Source organism: Petaurus breviceps, unplaced genomic scaffold (genome assembly GCF_028583685.1).
Source record: "Petaurus breviceps papuanus isolate PSGF00001 unplaced genomic scaffold, PetGlider_PUasm1.0 90466, whole genome shotgun sequence".
In the NCBI taxonomy this organism is placed as follows: domain Eukaryota; kingdom Metazoa; phylum Chordata; class Mammalia; order Diprotodontia; family Petauridae; genus Petaurus; species Petaurus breviceps.
The window spans coordinates 2,600,753-2,614,742 of NW_027187260.1; the positions used below are offsets into that span (position 1 = coordinate 2,600,753).

At 42.1% G+C, this 13,990-nt stretch overlaps 1 protein-coding gene across 1 annotated transcript; it reads right to left on the reverse strand.

Annotated features, from left to right (window-relative positions):
• Window positions 1–10,804: 10,804 nt before the first annotated feature.
• On the reverse strand, window positions 10,805–12,679 carry CCDC185 (coiled-coil domain containing 185). The gene has a single exon (XM_069062569.1). It carries the CDS (start codon window positions 12,677–12,679, stop codon window positions 10,805–10,807), a length of 1,875 nt encoding a protein of 624 aa, XP_068918670.1.
• Window positions 12,680–13,990: the final 1,311 nt, after the last annotated feature.

Below are 13,990 nucleotides of genomic sequence, written 5' to 3' on the forward strand. Positions count from 1 at the left end.
AAACCCTGCACCTGTACCCAACATTAGAGCAAAATTATAAGATTAAAAATCTATTGTTGATGCTTTTATGCAAAGCAGGAAGTGGCAGTATAATGTTCCATTCTTGTAGTGATCCATTCCTGTACACACACACACACACACACACACACACACACACACACACACAAGACTACATTCTTTCTGGAATGCCTTGAAAGAAATTGTAATACTCTTTTAAGACCGATTTCAAGTGATACTTTTTTAATGAAACCTTTCCTGATCGCCCCAGACAGATGTAATCTCCTCTGCTTTTATTAGATACCAATTTTAGATACCAATAGCTTTTATTAGCATTTTTCTCAAAATATTCATCAGCCTCTGCCTTATACTATAGTTATTCTTGTGCTTATCTTGTCCTCTCTATTAGACTGTAAGCTCCCTGAGAGTAAGTGTATTATTTATTTTTGTTATCTTTCACAAGACCCAGAAAAGACACAGGCACAGAGTAGACACTCAAGAAATATTTGTTGAATCCAATGCTCCAATTTGATAACAAAATATCTAAAAATGAGGGCCAACAGTAAGATTTCTGCCTTAGCTAAGAACAATTCACATTTTCACAACATTTTAAAGCTTAAACAGCACTTTCTTCACAACCTTGTGAAGATGTGGTATATGCCCAGAGACTGTGAAAGGAATGGGTTAATTATGTGCAGGGCAGCTAAGGATGATGAAGGGGTGACTGAGGTTGTTATAAATGGTGATTTATAAAGCGCTAGGAAAGTCAGATGGAATATCTGCCAAAGGGATACAAGTTACTGAAAGTACTACAAATGGGGGCAGGAGGAGTTTTTAACTTCCTTATGGTTCATAGTATTCACAAGGCTTCTCTTTTTTTTCCCCAGAGCTGAACCTCTGCCCTCCTGTACCTCACAAAGCAACTACCATCTCACTCCCTAGTTAACTTTTCACCAGCCACCTAGAAACTTGAACCAGAAACCAAACCCTGTAGCAATTAACCTTTCCCTTCTCCCCTTAAAACCAATGCTTAGTCTGGGGGCCCAATGTCATGATTGCTGGTTGTGGTTCTCTCATGCCAACCACTACATCTAGGTCCAGGAATTCATTTTACTACCTAGGCTTCTTCCCATTAATCTTCCCAGTTTACTCACAGCTGCTTCCCCCAACCCCTTCCAGTTCGGGTCCATAATCAAATTGATTCTGTCATTGCTTATGGAAGAGATGTTTCAATCTACTCTCCCAGAGCTTCATTTACCATGTGTGAAATTTTCCACATTAAAATACCTCCCTTAGCCAACACTCTCCAATGTGTGTTGTCTCTCCCATTAGAGTATAAGTTGCTTTAGGACCAGGGCTTTCTTTGTTTTTGTATTTGTGTTGCCAGAAAATGGCACAGTGTTTGCATACCATAGGGGCTTAATAGATGGTCATTTGCTCCAAAATGAGAACATCATAATCACCAATCTATGTAATAATATCTTAATATCTACATGAGATACTATTAGGCACTAGGAGCATGTGGAATGTGATAGTAAGTCACTTAACCCTGTTTGCCTTAGTTTTTTCATCTGTCAAATGAGCTGGAGTAGGAAATAGTAAACCAGTCCAGTATCTTTGCCAGAAAAACCCCAAATAGGGTCACAGAGAGTTGGTCATGATTGAAAAACGACAGAACAACGATAGCAGATCAATTCCTCAAAAGAATTGTTCAGTCAAAAAATATATCATAAGCTTCCCTTAAGGAGCTTATGATAGAATCTACACACTACAGGCCAGGGAGCTTGCATTCGATTCTTGTAAAAATTGTAGAACGTGTCATTAAAAGGCTTGTCAGTGGGGTGGCTAGGTGGTGGAGTGAATAGAGTACTGGCCCTGGAGTCAGGAGAACCTGAGTTCAAATTCAGCCTCAGACACTTAACACACACACACACAAAACTAGCTGTGTGACCTTGGGCAAGTCACTTAACCCCAATTGCCCTACTTTCCCCCCTTCAAAAAAGAAAAAAAAATTGAAATTCAATTTTTAGGGGTGTCTAGGTGGCACAGTGAATAGAGCACCTGTCCAGGAGTCAGGAGGACCTGAGTTCAAATCCAGCCTCAGACACTTGACACACTTACTAGCTGGGTGACTTTGGGCAAGTCACTTAACCCCAATTGCCCTGCATAAAGCAAAAGGCTTGTCAGTGATCATCTAGGAAAAGAACTAGTGATGTGATCATAAGAAGTAAAATGGACAATTTCAGGTATGTAAATTTTTTTAAACTGTTGCATTAACAAAATCAATGCAGCTATAAAAGAAGATGTTGAGCAGAAAAAAGAAATCTTTGCATGAAATACCTCTGATAAAAGTTGAATATTCAAGATGCATAAGAAATTGACATAGATATCAAAGAGCAGGGCAGCTGAGTATAGAGTGCTAGGCTTGGAGTCAGGAAGATTCATCTTTCTGAGTTCAAATCTAGCCTCAGACACTTACTAGCTGTGCAACCCTGGGTAAGTCACTTAACCCTGTTTGCCTCAGTCTTTTCATCTGTCAAATGAGCCAGAGAAGGAAATAGTAAACCAGTCCAGTATCTTTGCCAAGAAAACCCCAAATAGGGTCACAGAGAGTTGGGCATGATTGAAAAATGACAGAACAATAATAGCAGATCAAGAGCAATTCCTCAAAAGAATTGTTCAGTCAAAAGAGATGAATGAAGTTTCTAAAAGAAGAAAACTATCAACAACTACATGAAAAAAAATCAATAAGAGAAATACTAATTACAACAACTCCAAGATTTTATATTCCTCAAAGTAGCAATGCTGATTAAAGATAGAAATAGTTTGTGCTGGAGGGGCTATGGGAAACAGGCGCTAACATATTATTGGCAGAATTGTGAATTAGTCTAATCTTTCTGGAAAGTAATTCTGTATTATTCAAGAAAAGTCACTAAACTCTTCATATCTTTTAAGCAATAATTTCCACCAATTCATATATGTCCTCAGGATATCAAAGGCAGAAATGAAAAACCCAAAGACATCAAAATATTCAAAGGAGAGTTTTTTGTAGTAGGAAAACACAAGAAACAGAGTAGGTATCATTGATTTGGGAATGACTGAACAAATCATGGTTTATGAATGCAATGAGATATTATTGCACTATAAGAAGTGACAAATACAAGGAATTCAGAGAAATAATGGCAGATTTATATGAGATAATACAAAGCAAGGAAAGCAGAACCAAAAGACCAATATATGTATAATAACCACAACAACGAATGAATTGAATATGAATGAAATAACACTTAAAATGAGCTAAACACAAGTGAATTGAAATGGTCAGCCTTATTCCCAGAGGACAATAATGAAACCAACTTTCTTCCTCTTGGTAGAGAGGTGGTAGACTACAGGAACAGAATGCTAGATCTTTTCATCATTTGGAGGGAAAATTTTGCTTAACTGCTTATCTTTGATATAAGGGAGGGTTCAATGGGATAAGAAATCAGGAAATGAGTGTGATCAAAAACAAAAGGTAACAATAAAAGTTTTTAAAAGTTTGGTTTCCCTCCTTCCTAGCTCCCTCACTCCCTTCTAGCTTTCCTTCCTTCTTTTGTAGGTTATCTCCCCATTAGATTATAAGCCACTTGAAGGCAAGGACTGTTTTTCTTTTTATTGTGTATCTTCAGCACATAACATATAGTAGGCATGTAACAAATGTTTATTGGATCTGTTACAGTCATTGCCTGCCTACTAGGAAACAAATATCAACAGTATGTATATCAGTTAGCGTATAGATGATTGTAGATAGAAGGTCATGACAATACAGGCAGAAAGAACTAGTGACCTACGGTGGTCTAGTCAATGAAGGCTGTAGCCCCTAACATGAAGATGGGCTCAGCCAATTTGGAGTCCAGAGACTTGGGTTTGAATTCAGGTTCTGTGTCCTTGGATGAACTACTGAATTTTCTTAGCTGTCTTTCTTTATCTATAAAATGGAGTTAATGAAAATATTCAATAAAATACCAAGGTAGTGTGTCATAGAGAATAGAGGGCTAGACTTGGTAAGGTGTTCAAATCCTACCTCTGATTTTTACTAGTTGGTGACCATAGTCATGCCTATGAACCTCAGGCAAATCTCTAAATCATGCAAAGGTATAAAGATATTTGTACTATCTACATCATTATCAGGATCGAATTAAATAATATATGCAGAGTGCTATCTTTCAGCAAAGATATTAGTGACTTGTTCCTGGGTGGAAAGGTTTCCAGCTCATATCTTGAGCTCTTCAGCCTTTTTTGTCCAGACACATAGTGGCTTGAAATATAACAATAAACTATATCAAATGATTACCTCTGAGGGCTGAAAAATCTCTCTTGTCCAGAAAACAGAGCTTATTTCCAATATATTACCACTCTCTTTAGCTATAATGCATACTCCTACTCCTCACCTGTGCAGATGGCAAACCCTTCCACCTTCTAATTCCTGTCCATATCTTCCCATCCCTCCCAGACATTTGCTCTGCCTCAGCAATCCCTCTCCCCCCATATAACCTCCCCCATCTTTCCACCTGGAATAGCTCCCTTGGGAAGAGTTTAAGCCTCCCCAGCCTTTCCTGGAAGAGTTAATTTACTCAGTTTTGGAATTTTCTTCCTTGGATGAGCAATCCTGATTGATGAATGGGTGAAAATTCACCTAGACTGTTATATCTAGCAGACCCCAGATGCTTCCTACCTAGACCAGACATCCACCAGAAAATTCTAGGGTGAAGGACGAGGAGTGGCATCTTGTCATCTGCCTTGCTGCCAAACCTCCCCTCTGCCCCACCACATGCATTCCTACTTCTTGGTCTGGGAACATTAATCAAGTCAAAAGGATTCAATCTCCTTTCCTTAGCCACTACATGTTGCACCCCCTCCCACTTGAAAGTAGGCATTACATCAATTTGTTTTATACCCCCAGAATCTAACACAGTTCCTGGCACATAGTAGGTGCTTAATAAATGCTTTTTTATTCATTCATTCATTCCATAAATTCTCCCTCAACAGTAGATCTACCCCAAATACTGGTGTATTTCTTCTAGTTGTTTTAATACCACAAGGACATTAATATAATACGCAGGCTTGCTTTCTTTCATTCTAACACATATGCACCTACGTATTACTTCTTTTAATTATTCGTTGGTTTTTTCATGTATCAGTATCTTGTCTTTTCAACTATCTTTTAATATCCCTGACTTCAAAGTCTTACTGTTCTCTCTGTCTACCTTATTTTTTTAATCAGGGCTGAGCATGGAAAAGGTGCTTAAGAAATAGATAACCTATCCTGGAAAGACCATATTCAGATGGCTGTGAAAGAAATTAGTTAGGTCAGCCTACACCAATAATAACCTTTAGTAAAATGCCCTATAAGGTTTGTTGATGGTGTGGGGTTGACCTAATTAGCTCCTCTCACAGTCATTTGAACACCCTGATGATTGTACCTCTTGAGGTACAATACCTCTTGAGCTTTTAATAGTCAAGAAAGCTGCTCTAAAAGCCTGGAACACCTTCAAGTCTCAACTCTGACAAATACTGGCTATGTGACCTAATCAAGTCCCTTAACCCCTCCAAGCCTCATTTTCCTTAGCTATAGAATGAGGGGCTTTCCTTCCAAATCTCTGAATCTATGGTCCCATGATTTAACCTCTCAGCCCTTCTTGCAATTCTCCAGGATTACATCTAGCACAGAGGGTACTACCTCTGTAGTAGAGGGAACTTCCTTATTCTGGAGTTCCTTATACCAACAAAATCACAAGTCCAGTTCCTGCCTGTCACAAAAGAGAAAGAGGAAAGGCCCTGCTTACACAAATTCAGAACTTTTATTGCATCTTGGATCCTGCTCTGTTAGGGTCCCAAATAGAAAATAAGATTTTAAACTCCCAGAATCATTTGCTTTTGAGAACAGGCCAACCTCTATTTAACCTCAAAAATGAACTTGTAAATAAATTTAAACCCAAGTTAATTTGATTTAGAATGTCTGCAATATGAAAGCAAAACAATAACTGCATCTTGGTTTCAGAAAAAAAACTGGAAATAAAGCTATTTGGGCTTGAAATGTAATTAGAAATTGAAAATGGGTCTGTATGTAATTAGGTAGGAAGGAAGGAATATTCTGCTGTTTTTTTAAAGGCTCAAATAATCAAACAGTTTCTCAAATAATCAGAAATATCCTTTGTTGAAAGACTTGATTCAAGATGGATGATGGATGGATGGAAGCAGTCAATGTATCTGCACCTTTGTGGTCTTTTGGTTTGTTTGGGAGTTTCTTGGTTTAGTGAAAAATCTCAGACTAGAACAACTATTTGTTAACTACTAGCAAAGGCTAAAATTAGAAACAACATAAATTAATTAGTGAGAAAACAATTCAATCCTGCTAGAGTAAATGAAAAGTAGCTTACTTAAAATGTAAGCAGGGTCATTGCCAGGTATAAATTGAAGTCAGCCTAACCAAAATACTTTTACAAAGAGAAACAAACAGGATCATAGATTACATGTTGCTTCCATCAAGTTACATATTTATTCATTATTCCCAAATCTTTAGCCTCCACAACAATTCTCACATTCTCCTGAAAACCAAAGTGTTTGCACATTACTTGGCCTACCCCCACTTGTGTGTCTGTCCTACAGGTGTCAGACCTCAGGGTCTGACATCATCATCAACTAACATTTACTTAGTACCCACTTGTCCTGGGTTTGGGGCATAAAGAAACCTAAGATATGGTTCTAATCATCAAGGACCTTGAAATTTAGTTGGGGATATAGGATAAACACGCAAAAAATAAAAACACAAAGGCAGCATGTCATAAAACAAGATGGTATCAAAGCTCGAAAGACCAAATTTCAAGTCCTGTCTTTGATACTAGATATATGACCACGGGACAAAGAACCAAAACCTCTCAGGGCTCCAGCCAATTCTTTAAGACTAAAAGTTACAGATAAGTTTCCATACTAAGTATTCTCTACAATGAAAAAATCACATGTCCAGACCAAGATAGCATTTAGTCTAAGTATCAAGTGAGTGGTATAGATAATCAGTTTCATAGGAGCCCACCAGAAGATTACTAAAGGCTGTGCTATCCAAGGAAGTCTCATGGAAGAGGTAGACCTTCAGCTGAGCCTTGAAGGAAGGGATAAGATTTAGAAAGGATGTAGGAAGACATTCTAGGCAGATGAAATGAATTCCATTGAGAATATATGGTACTTGCAAGGATTGATAAGTAGATTTATCAGAAACAAGACAGTTAAAGTCTTCATATCATACTAGATCTAGAAATAAGAATGGAAAGAAATAGGGAGAGGCTAAACTGTGGTAGTTCTTAAATTCCAAGAAAAGGATTTTGAACTTCTTTCTGTAGATACCGTAGAGCCACTGAAAAATTTTTGACCAAGGGAATAAACAGGAACAAAGAGATCTCTTAAGAAAAAAAAGATTCATCTTCCCCTAAACTCCTTTCCAACTCTTGATTTGTGATATGATATTCTAGCAGGGTTGTAGAGTATGGCTTTAAAAAGGGAAGATATTAGAGCCAAGGAGACCAATTAGAAGGCTACACAGCATGGGGCTAGGAGGTTTCAACTAGGGTATTGAGCATTATAGTGATTTCTCTAACAAACTCCACTGCTATATTTCATTAGGAAAAAACTGAAAATTTTGATATCACAACAAACTTCCAATCTAATTCATTTTTATTTCTCCAATATGTCTCTTAGCACACACTGTAATCCTGCCTTTGGGATGAAATGTTTATTTTTCTTGTACCATATTAATGATATTTATGATAGGTTAACTTAGTTTTACATGTATTGTCTGTATCATAAAATAGTCTGTTTTCTAATATAGAAAAAAAGCCTGCTGAGTCATGCTCAAAACCGTCTCACTGGGTTAATTAGAAGCAGTAGAGGCAAATACGATGCTATCATATGCCTCTTATCAAGTCCAAAGAGAACTAGAGATGAGGGAATGTTGTTCCAGAAAACAGGGCAGAGAAGAACAAAGACATCTGACCCTCAGGAGAAACAAGGTGAAGAGAGATGACTGAGACATCAAGGTTCAATCATACTGTACTAGCAAAGTATTGCCAATGGACTGTTTCTCTGCTGAGACCATAAGATGAGCCAGAGAGGGCTAAGACAATGAAAGGGCTGACACAACCATAGTGGAATGTTGTCAAGAATCACAGAATTATGTGATGTTAGATATGAGAATATATAGTTCAGGTCAGGCTCCAAATCTACTTTCTTTGCAAACTGTCTGCCTTTTGTCAAGATACAGCTTTTGCATTCAATTCAACAATCATGTTGCAACTATCATATTGATGGAATCCTAATAAAGCTGCTCCCAGTCCCAATATTCTAACTTCATTATAGGCCTGGCCTCACTGAACAGCAGGCCCTCTGTACCTACCTAACCCCTCCCCCACCCCACCCAATATCCTAATTTCTTCATATATGCCTCACTGCTCACTGGAATAACAGGTGTGTCCCTGGACTCTTAGTTCCCACAGAAACATCAGGTGTGTCCATGTGATGGCAACCTAGCTGCTGCCTCTACCTGGTCTCTGCCCCCAGACCCATTCCCACAGAAACAGGTGTGTTCTTATATTCAATCAAAATCACATCATCCATCTTGACCAGACAGGACCACAATATCGAGCCAGTTGGAGGGCAGAATGACCAGAATGTTTAACCACCGACCATAGATGGGACCTCTCCTCCATTACCTAAGCCCTTAACAAACTCCTCCTGCCTTTTAAATAGTAATGATATTCCTCTAGTCTATGAAAATTTCTGTTATGTAATTGCATCAATACCTTATAAAAATCCATCTTGCTTTCTAAAGTTGCTGGTTCCTCTCAGAAATTAGCCGGCTTCATGACAGCTGTCAATCTCAATAAATGCCTATACTTGGATTAGAGGTGGTCTGACTCTGAATTCTTTGAGATGGTTCCACTACAACACATCATGAAACCACAATGGTTTTGGGGTGGGCAAAGCCCCCACCTCAACAGTTTTTGGCGTCCCTGGCTTGAAACCTCAACAACTTTTTGTGCCCCTGGGTTTAAAACAATATGAGGACATTGTTAGATACTGAGGATACAAAGACAAAGTAGCACCTGCAGCTGAGAAGCCTAGTTTGTTTAGGCAGATAAAACGTGTAACCTAATATGTAGATTTAAGGTAATTTGGGAATAGAGCAGTACCTGAGGAAGCAACTATGTGGACGGTTTGAAGAATGGTGAGAGTGGAAGCTCCAAGTCCAACTAGGAGACTATTACAGCAATCAATACAGGTGAGTGAAGTGATGAATGACTGAATTTGGGACGTGATTATGTGAGTAAACCAAAAGGAACAGATTTAAGAGATGTTGTAGAGACTGGTTTTTTGTTTTTGTTTTTTAAAGAGACAAACCTTGGCAAGTAATTGATTGAATGTGGGGGTGAGGGAGAGAGAAAAACTAAAGATGACTCAAAGTATAAACTTGTGTGACTAGGAGAAGAGTTGTGCCCTGGACAATGACAGGGAAATTTGGAGGAGAGGTAGGTTTAATGAGGCAGAAATTCGGAATTCTATTTTAGACATGTTATGTACAAGTTGCAATCAGGATAGAGATGTACAAGAGTTACTAAATAAGGGGCCCTTAATCTGGAGATCCATGGATAGATTTCAGGGAGTCTGAATTTGTATGGGGAAAAATTACATTCTCGTTTTCACTCTATGTGAAATTTAGCATTTCCTTCAATTATGAATGTAGGCAACAAACCATTATTCCGAGAAGGGGTTTATAGGTTTCACCAGACTGCCAATTGATCCAAATTGTGTCATCACAAAAGGATACAAATCCCTGCTCTAAATTATGCAGGACTGTAGTTCAGAAGAGATTAGAGCAGGATATATAGATTTCAGAGTTATGTGCATGTTAGCATGGGAGCTGATGAGATTATGGGTGCTTGAGCATGGAATTAAAAGGTCCAGTGATAGAACCTTGAGGGCCACCAATGCTGGAAGGTAGGCAGTGGGGATGGATTTTGAAACAGCAAAGGAGACTGTGGTCACATCAGTAGAAAGAAAACCAAGAAAGAGAGAGAAGACAGTGGGAGCCAAGAGAGAAAAGGGTTTTCAGGGTGGGAAAACCAAAAGTGTCAAAGTCAAAGCTGTATCTTCATGAAAATGAGGACTGTTTTCTCATCAGATTTATCAGTTAAGAATCTAGAGGGAGCAATTTCAGTAGTGAATGAATATAGGTCAGAAGCCAGACTCCCAGGAAGTGGTTGAAAAGTGAGTAAAAGGTAAAGAAGTGGAGATGGTGACTAGGGTTTGTCTGTGAAAGGGAGGAAAGAAAGATGTATATGAAGAAGTGGCAAGATTAAGTGAAAGGGTTTTTTTTTTTGTTTGTTTTTAAAGAATGGGAACAACTAGGTGCAACAACTAGGCAGGAGGGAAGAAGTAAGTAGAAAGGAATAGAATGAATATGAGAAGGAGGCATGGAATGAAAGCTTGGACAACCAGGAACTATGATGAAATCATAAGAACCAGTGTTTTTCTATTAAAAATAAGGTTTAAAAACCTAAATTATATAACATATAAGGTTAAATTCCCCCACCTCTTTAAAAAGCTAATTAACATAGCAAGTTATATTTAAGAAAGGAGATCACAGTTAGAGGTTAAAAACCACTTTATATCAATGCTAGGTTATAGGCAGATTATAAAATGAATGTGTTACATTTTCCCATCTCTCCTCCTCTTCTTCTTTTGACATATAGATTGTGAGATCTTTCATGCCAAAGGTTCAGTTACTCCCCTGATACAGACTAGCACTAAGCTGAGCTTCCCAGGCCATTCGGTCAAAGGAAACTTGAAGGGCTTTCACTTTCTCCCTCATCTGCAAAGAGGTCTGAGCAATCTTTCGGGATTCTTCAATAGTGGCGTCTTTCTCCCTGGAGATCTGGTTCATCTTCTGCTCCTTCCTCTTGATGGATTCTTTGATTCCTTCAATGTGGCACTTGGCCTCTTCTTCGGCTTTCTGCTTTAGAAAGTAGTGATTTTTCTCCCGAAGAAAGTTAAACTCCCTGATCCTGTCTGCCTTGTCTTTGATATTTTTATGCACATTATCTCTAGCCTGCTGGATCTTCAGGTTTCCCAGTTCCACTAACATTTTCTTATGCAATTTTTTCTGCTCATCTGTCTCTTCTGCTCTCCACTTGGCCAACAAAAGATGTTCTTCCTCTTTCTGGGCCTTTTCTTTCAGCTCTCTGTGCCTCTCTTCAATCAGGCGCTGGTGGATCTCCTGAGATCTCTGGGATCTTTGCTCCAGGGACAGTCTCCTCAGGATTTCCTCAGCCTTGTTCTGACTGTCTAGCAGGACTTTCCGAAACTGGTGATTGGCTGAGGAAGTGAGGTTGTTCTCCTGAAGTTTCTTCTTGCCTTCCAAGTTCCTGAACTGACTCTTGTAGCAGGACTGCACCATCTTCTCCTGCAGCTGCTGCATGTTCTGCTCCTGGAGGTCCTTCTGCAACACCTCCTTTTCTTTCAGCATCTGCTCCTGGCAGTGCTTCCGGTACTCGGCTTGCACGCGAGTCCTCTCCAACTTCTCCCTGCGTTGGCTCTCCTTCTCCTGGACCTGCCGCTTCCACTTGCTCTCTCTCAAGGCCATCTCCTTCTCCCAGGTCTCCAGCCGCTCCTGCTGTTCCTTGCTGAGGCGGGCCCGGCGCTCCTCCTTCTGGCGCTCCCACTGCTCCCTGCTCTGTGACAGCTGCTGCTGGCGCTCCTTCTCCATCATCATCTGGAACCTCTGGTTGCTGCGCTTCACCTCCTCCCAGGCCTCGGCTGCTTGGTGCTGCAGCTCCTGGATCCTCCTGGCCTTCTTGAGCCGCTCCAGCATGAGGTTGACGATCTTCTTGTCCCGGGCGGGGATCAAGGACTCCGCGTGCGCGTCCATCAGGCTTTGGAAGGGCTCCAACTCACAGTCCTTGTTGGCCTCCTGGCCGCAGTGCTGCACCAGCTGACCTATGGCCTTGCGGCGCCGCTCCTGGGAGGAGGCTCGGACTCTGAGCTCTTTCGAGGGCAGGGCAGCAGACTTTTCCAGGGAGGTGGACGAAGGGACCCAGTGACCCACGGCCCTGCGCACCGTCGTGGCCCACTGATCTCCGCTGGGCTCCCGCTCCAGAGTCAGGGTCCCGCGCGGGGTGGTGTAATCTCCGCGGGGGGTGGGCGCGGGAGTGTCTTTCTTCCCCGAGAGGGGCCGCCTCTGCTGCTGCGGGGGCTGCTGCCAGGCCAAGGTGTAACCGGTCCTTCCGAGCCGCAGGGACCTGGCGGCGGCCTCGCGGTCGTCGGCGGGGCGGCGGCTGCGGGGCAGCTGCCTCCGAGCGCGGTCCGGGGGTCTTCTGCTCACGTCAGTCAGACTGCGGCTCTCCCGCGGTGAGCTGCGGAAGAGGAGGCACCGCGGCTGCGGCGTCGGGGGGTGCTGCGCTGGCCGCGAGGCCGCCGCCCCGGGGGCGCGCTCCGAGGCCTGGCTGCCCAGCCGAGCGGCCTCGTCCTTGCACACCATTGGGGCCTCGCTCTTGAGGGGCCCCGCGAGGGGCAGCGGCGCCAGCTCCCCGCCCAACGGCTCGTGCTCATAGACCTCCAGGTAGGGCAGTGGCGAGAAGCGGCCCTTGCCCTCCATTCTCCGGACGGCGCCCCCGGTCCTCTGCAGAGCTGCTCTCTTGGCCTTGTCTGGGGGTCCTGGCGGAGGCGCTGAGGAGCCTCCGGACCGTCCAGCAGGTCCTTTAGGAATCCCGCTGGCGCCCCGCCCGGGCCTCTATCCCCCCACGGGCGGCTGGCGACGCCCCCACCACTTCACAATGCTCCCCGCGCCCGCAGGGGCAGCCCTGTTGCCTAGCCCAGGCCAAACTCTCCTCAGCGTGGGACACAGGCGGCTCCCGCTGTGCGGGATGCCCCACTGAAGGGGGCATCAGCTGCGCGGGCCCCGACCAAGCCCTCCCCGAGGCTGCAGCAGCCTCATGAGGCTTAAAACTTTGGTGGGAGCAAAAGCCCGGCGAATCCGGGCTGCACTTCTCCTTCAGTCCCGCATTCCGTAAACGTTTATGAAGAGCCTGCCAGGCGCTGTGCGAAGTTCTGGGGACGCAAAAGAAGAAAAAAGACAGTCCTTGCCCTCAAAAAGCTTACTTACAATCTAAGTATTATTTGGTTGATTGTCTGGATTTGAGAAAGTAATGAGAAAAATGTGAATAATGCAAATAAAACTTAAAAGTCCTGTGTTGTGTCACTTAAGAAAGTGATCGAGAAATGTTTATGATACAGATTAAATTTAAGTGCCGCTTTCGGAGAGCCAGGTGGTAAAAATACTTATCATTAATTTATAAATTAAAGATTTATACTTATAATTTATATTAAACATACAACAGCATACAAGAGGTAGGTAGTTAAGGTAAATACTCTCCTGCCGAAGTCTTGAAACCCGACAAGTAAAAACCAACATGTGGTTATAACGACTGAAGCCAGCCGGTTAGAAGTTAAGGAAAAGCCTCCCAACAATTACAACTGTCCAGAGGTGGAAAGAGCTTCCTTGGAAGATGATGGCCTTCTCTTCTTCACATGAAGTCTTCAAGTAAAGTCGGTGAAAAAGCCTAAGAGCTTATTACTTGCCCAGGAACTGTGCCGAATCAACTCTGGGGAAACAAAGGAAAGCAAAAACACTTCCCCTGCCCTGACAGAGTTAATATTCTACTGGGGGAGACAACATACAAACAGTTATGTAATGCAAGATTTATATGGAGTAGATCAGATAGAAAATCTCTGTAGAGGGCATTCTACTTGGGGAAGCCTGATGTTGTGAACATAGTACTAGTTGAAGGTTGGATGACATGGGTTTAAATCCCCCTGTCAGCCCATGAATTAGCAAGTGAATTTAGGCAGCATGGTGCAGTGGGAGGAATGCAGAATCCTGAGCTGGAATCCCAACTTTGCTTCTTAC

Bases quoted from the DNA above. Each gene is read 5' to 3' on its own strand.
- CCDC185 (XM_069062569.1), bottom strand. From the start codon at position 12,679: ATGGAGGGCAAGGGCCGCTTCTCGCCACTGCCCTACCTGGAGGTCTAT.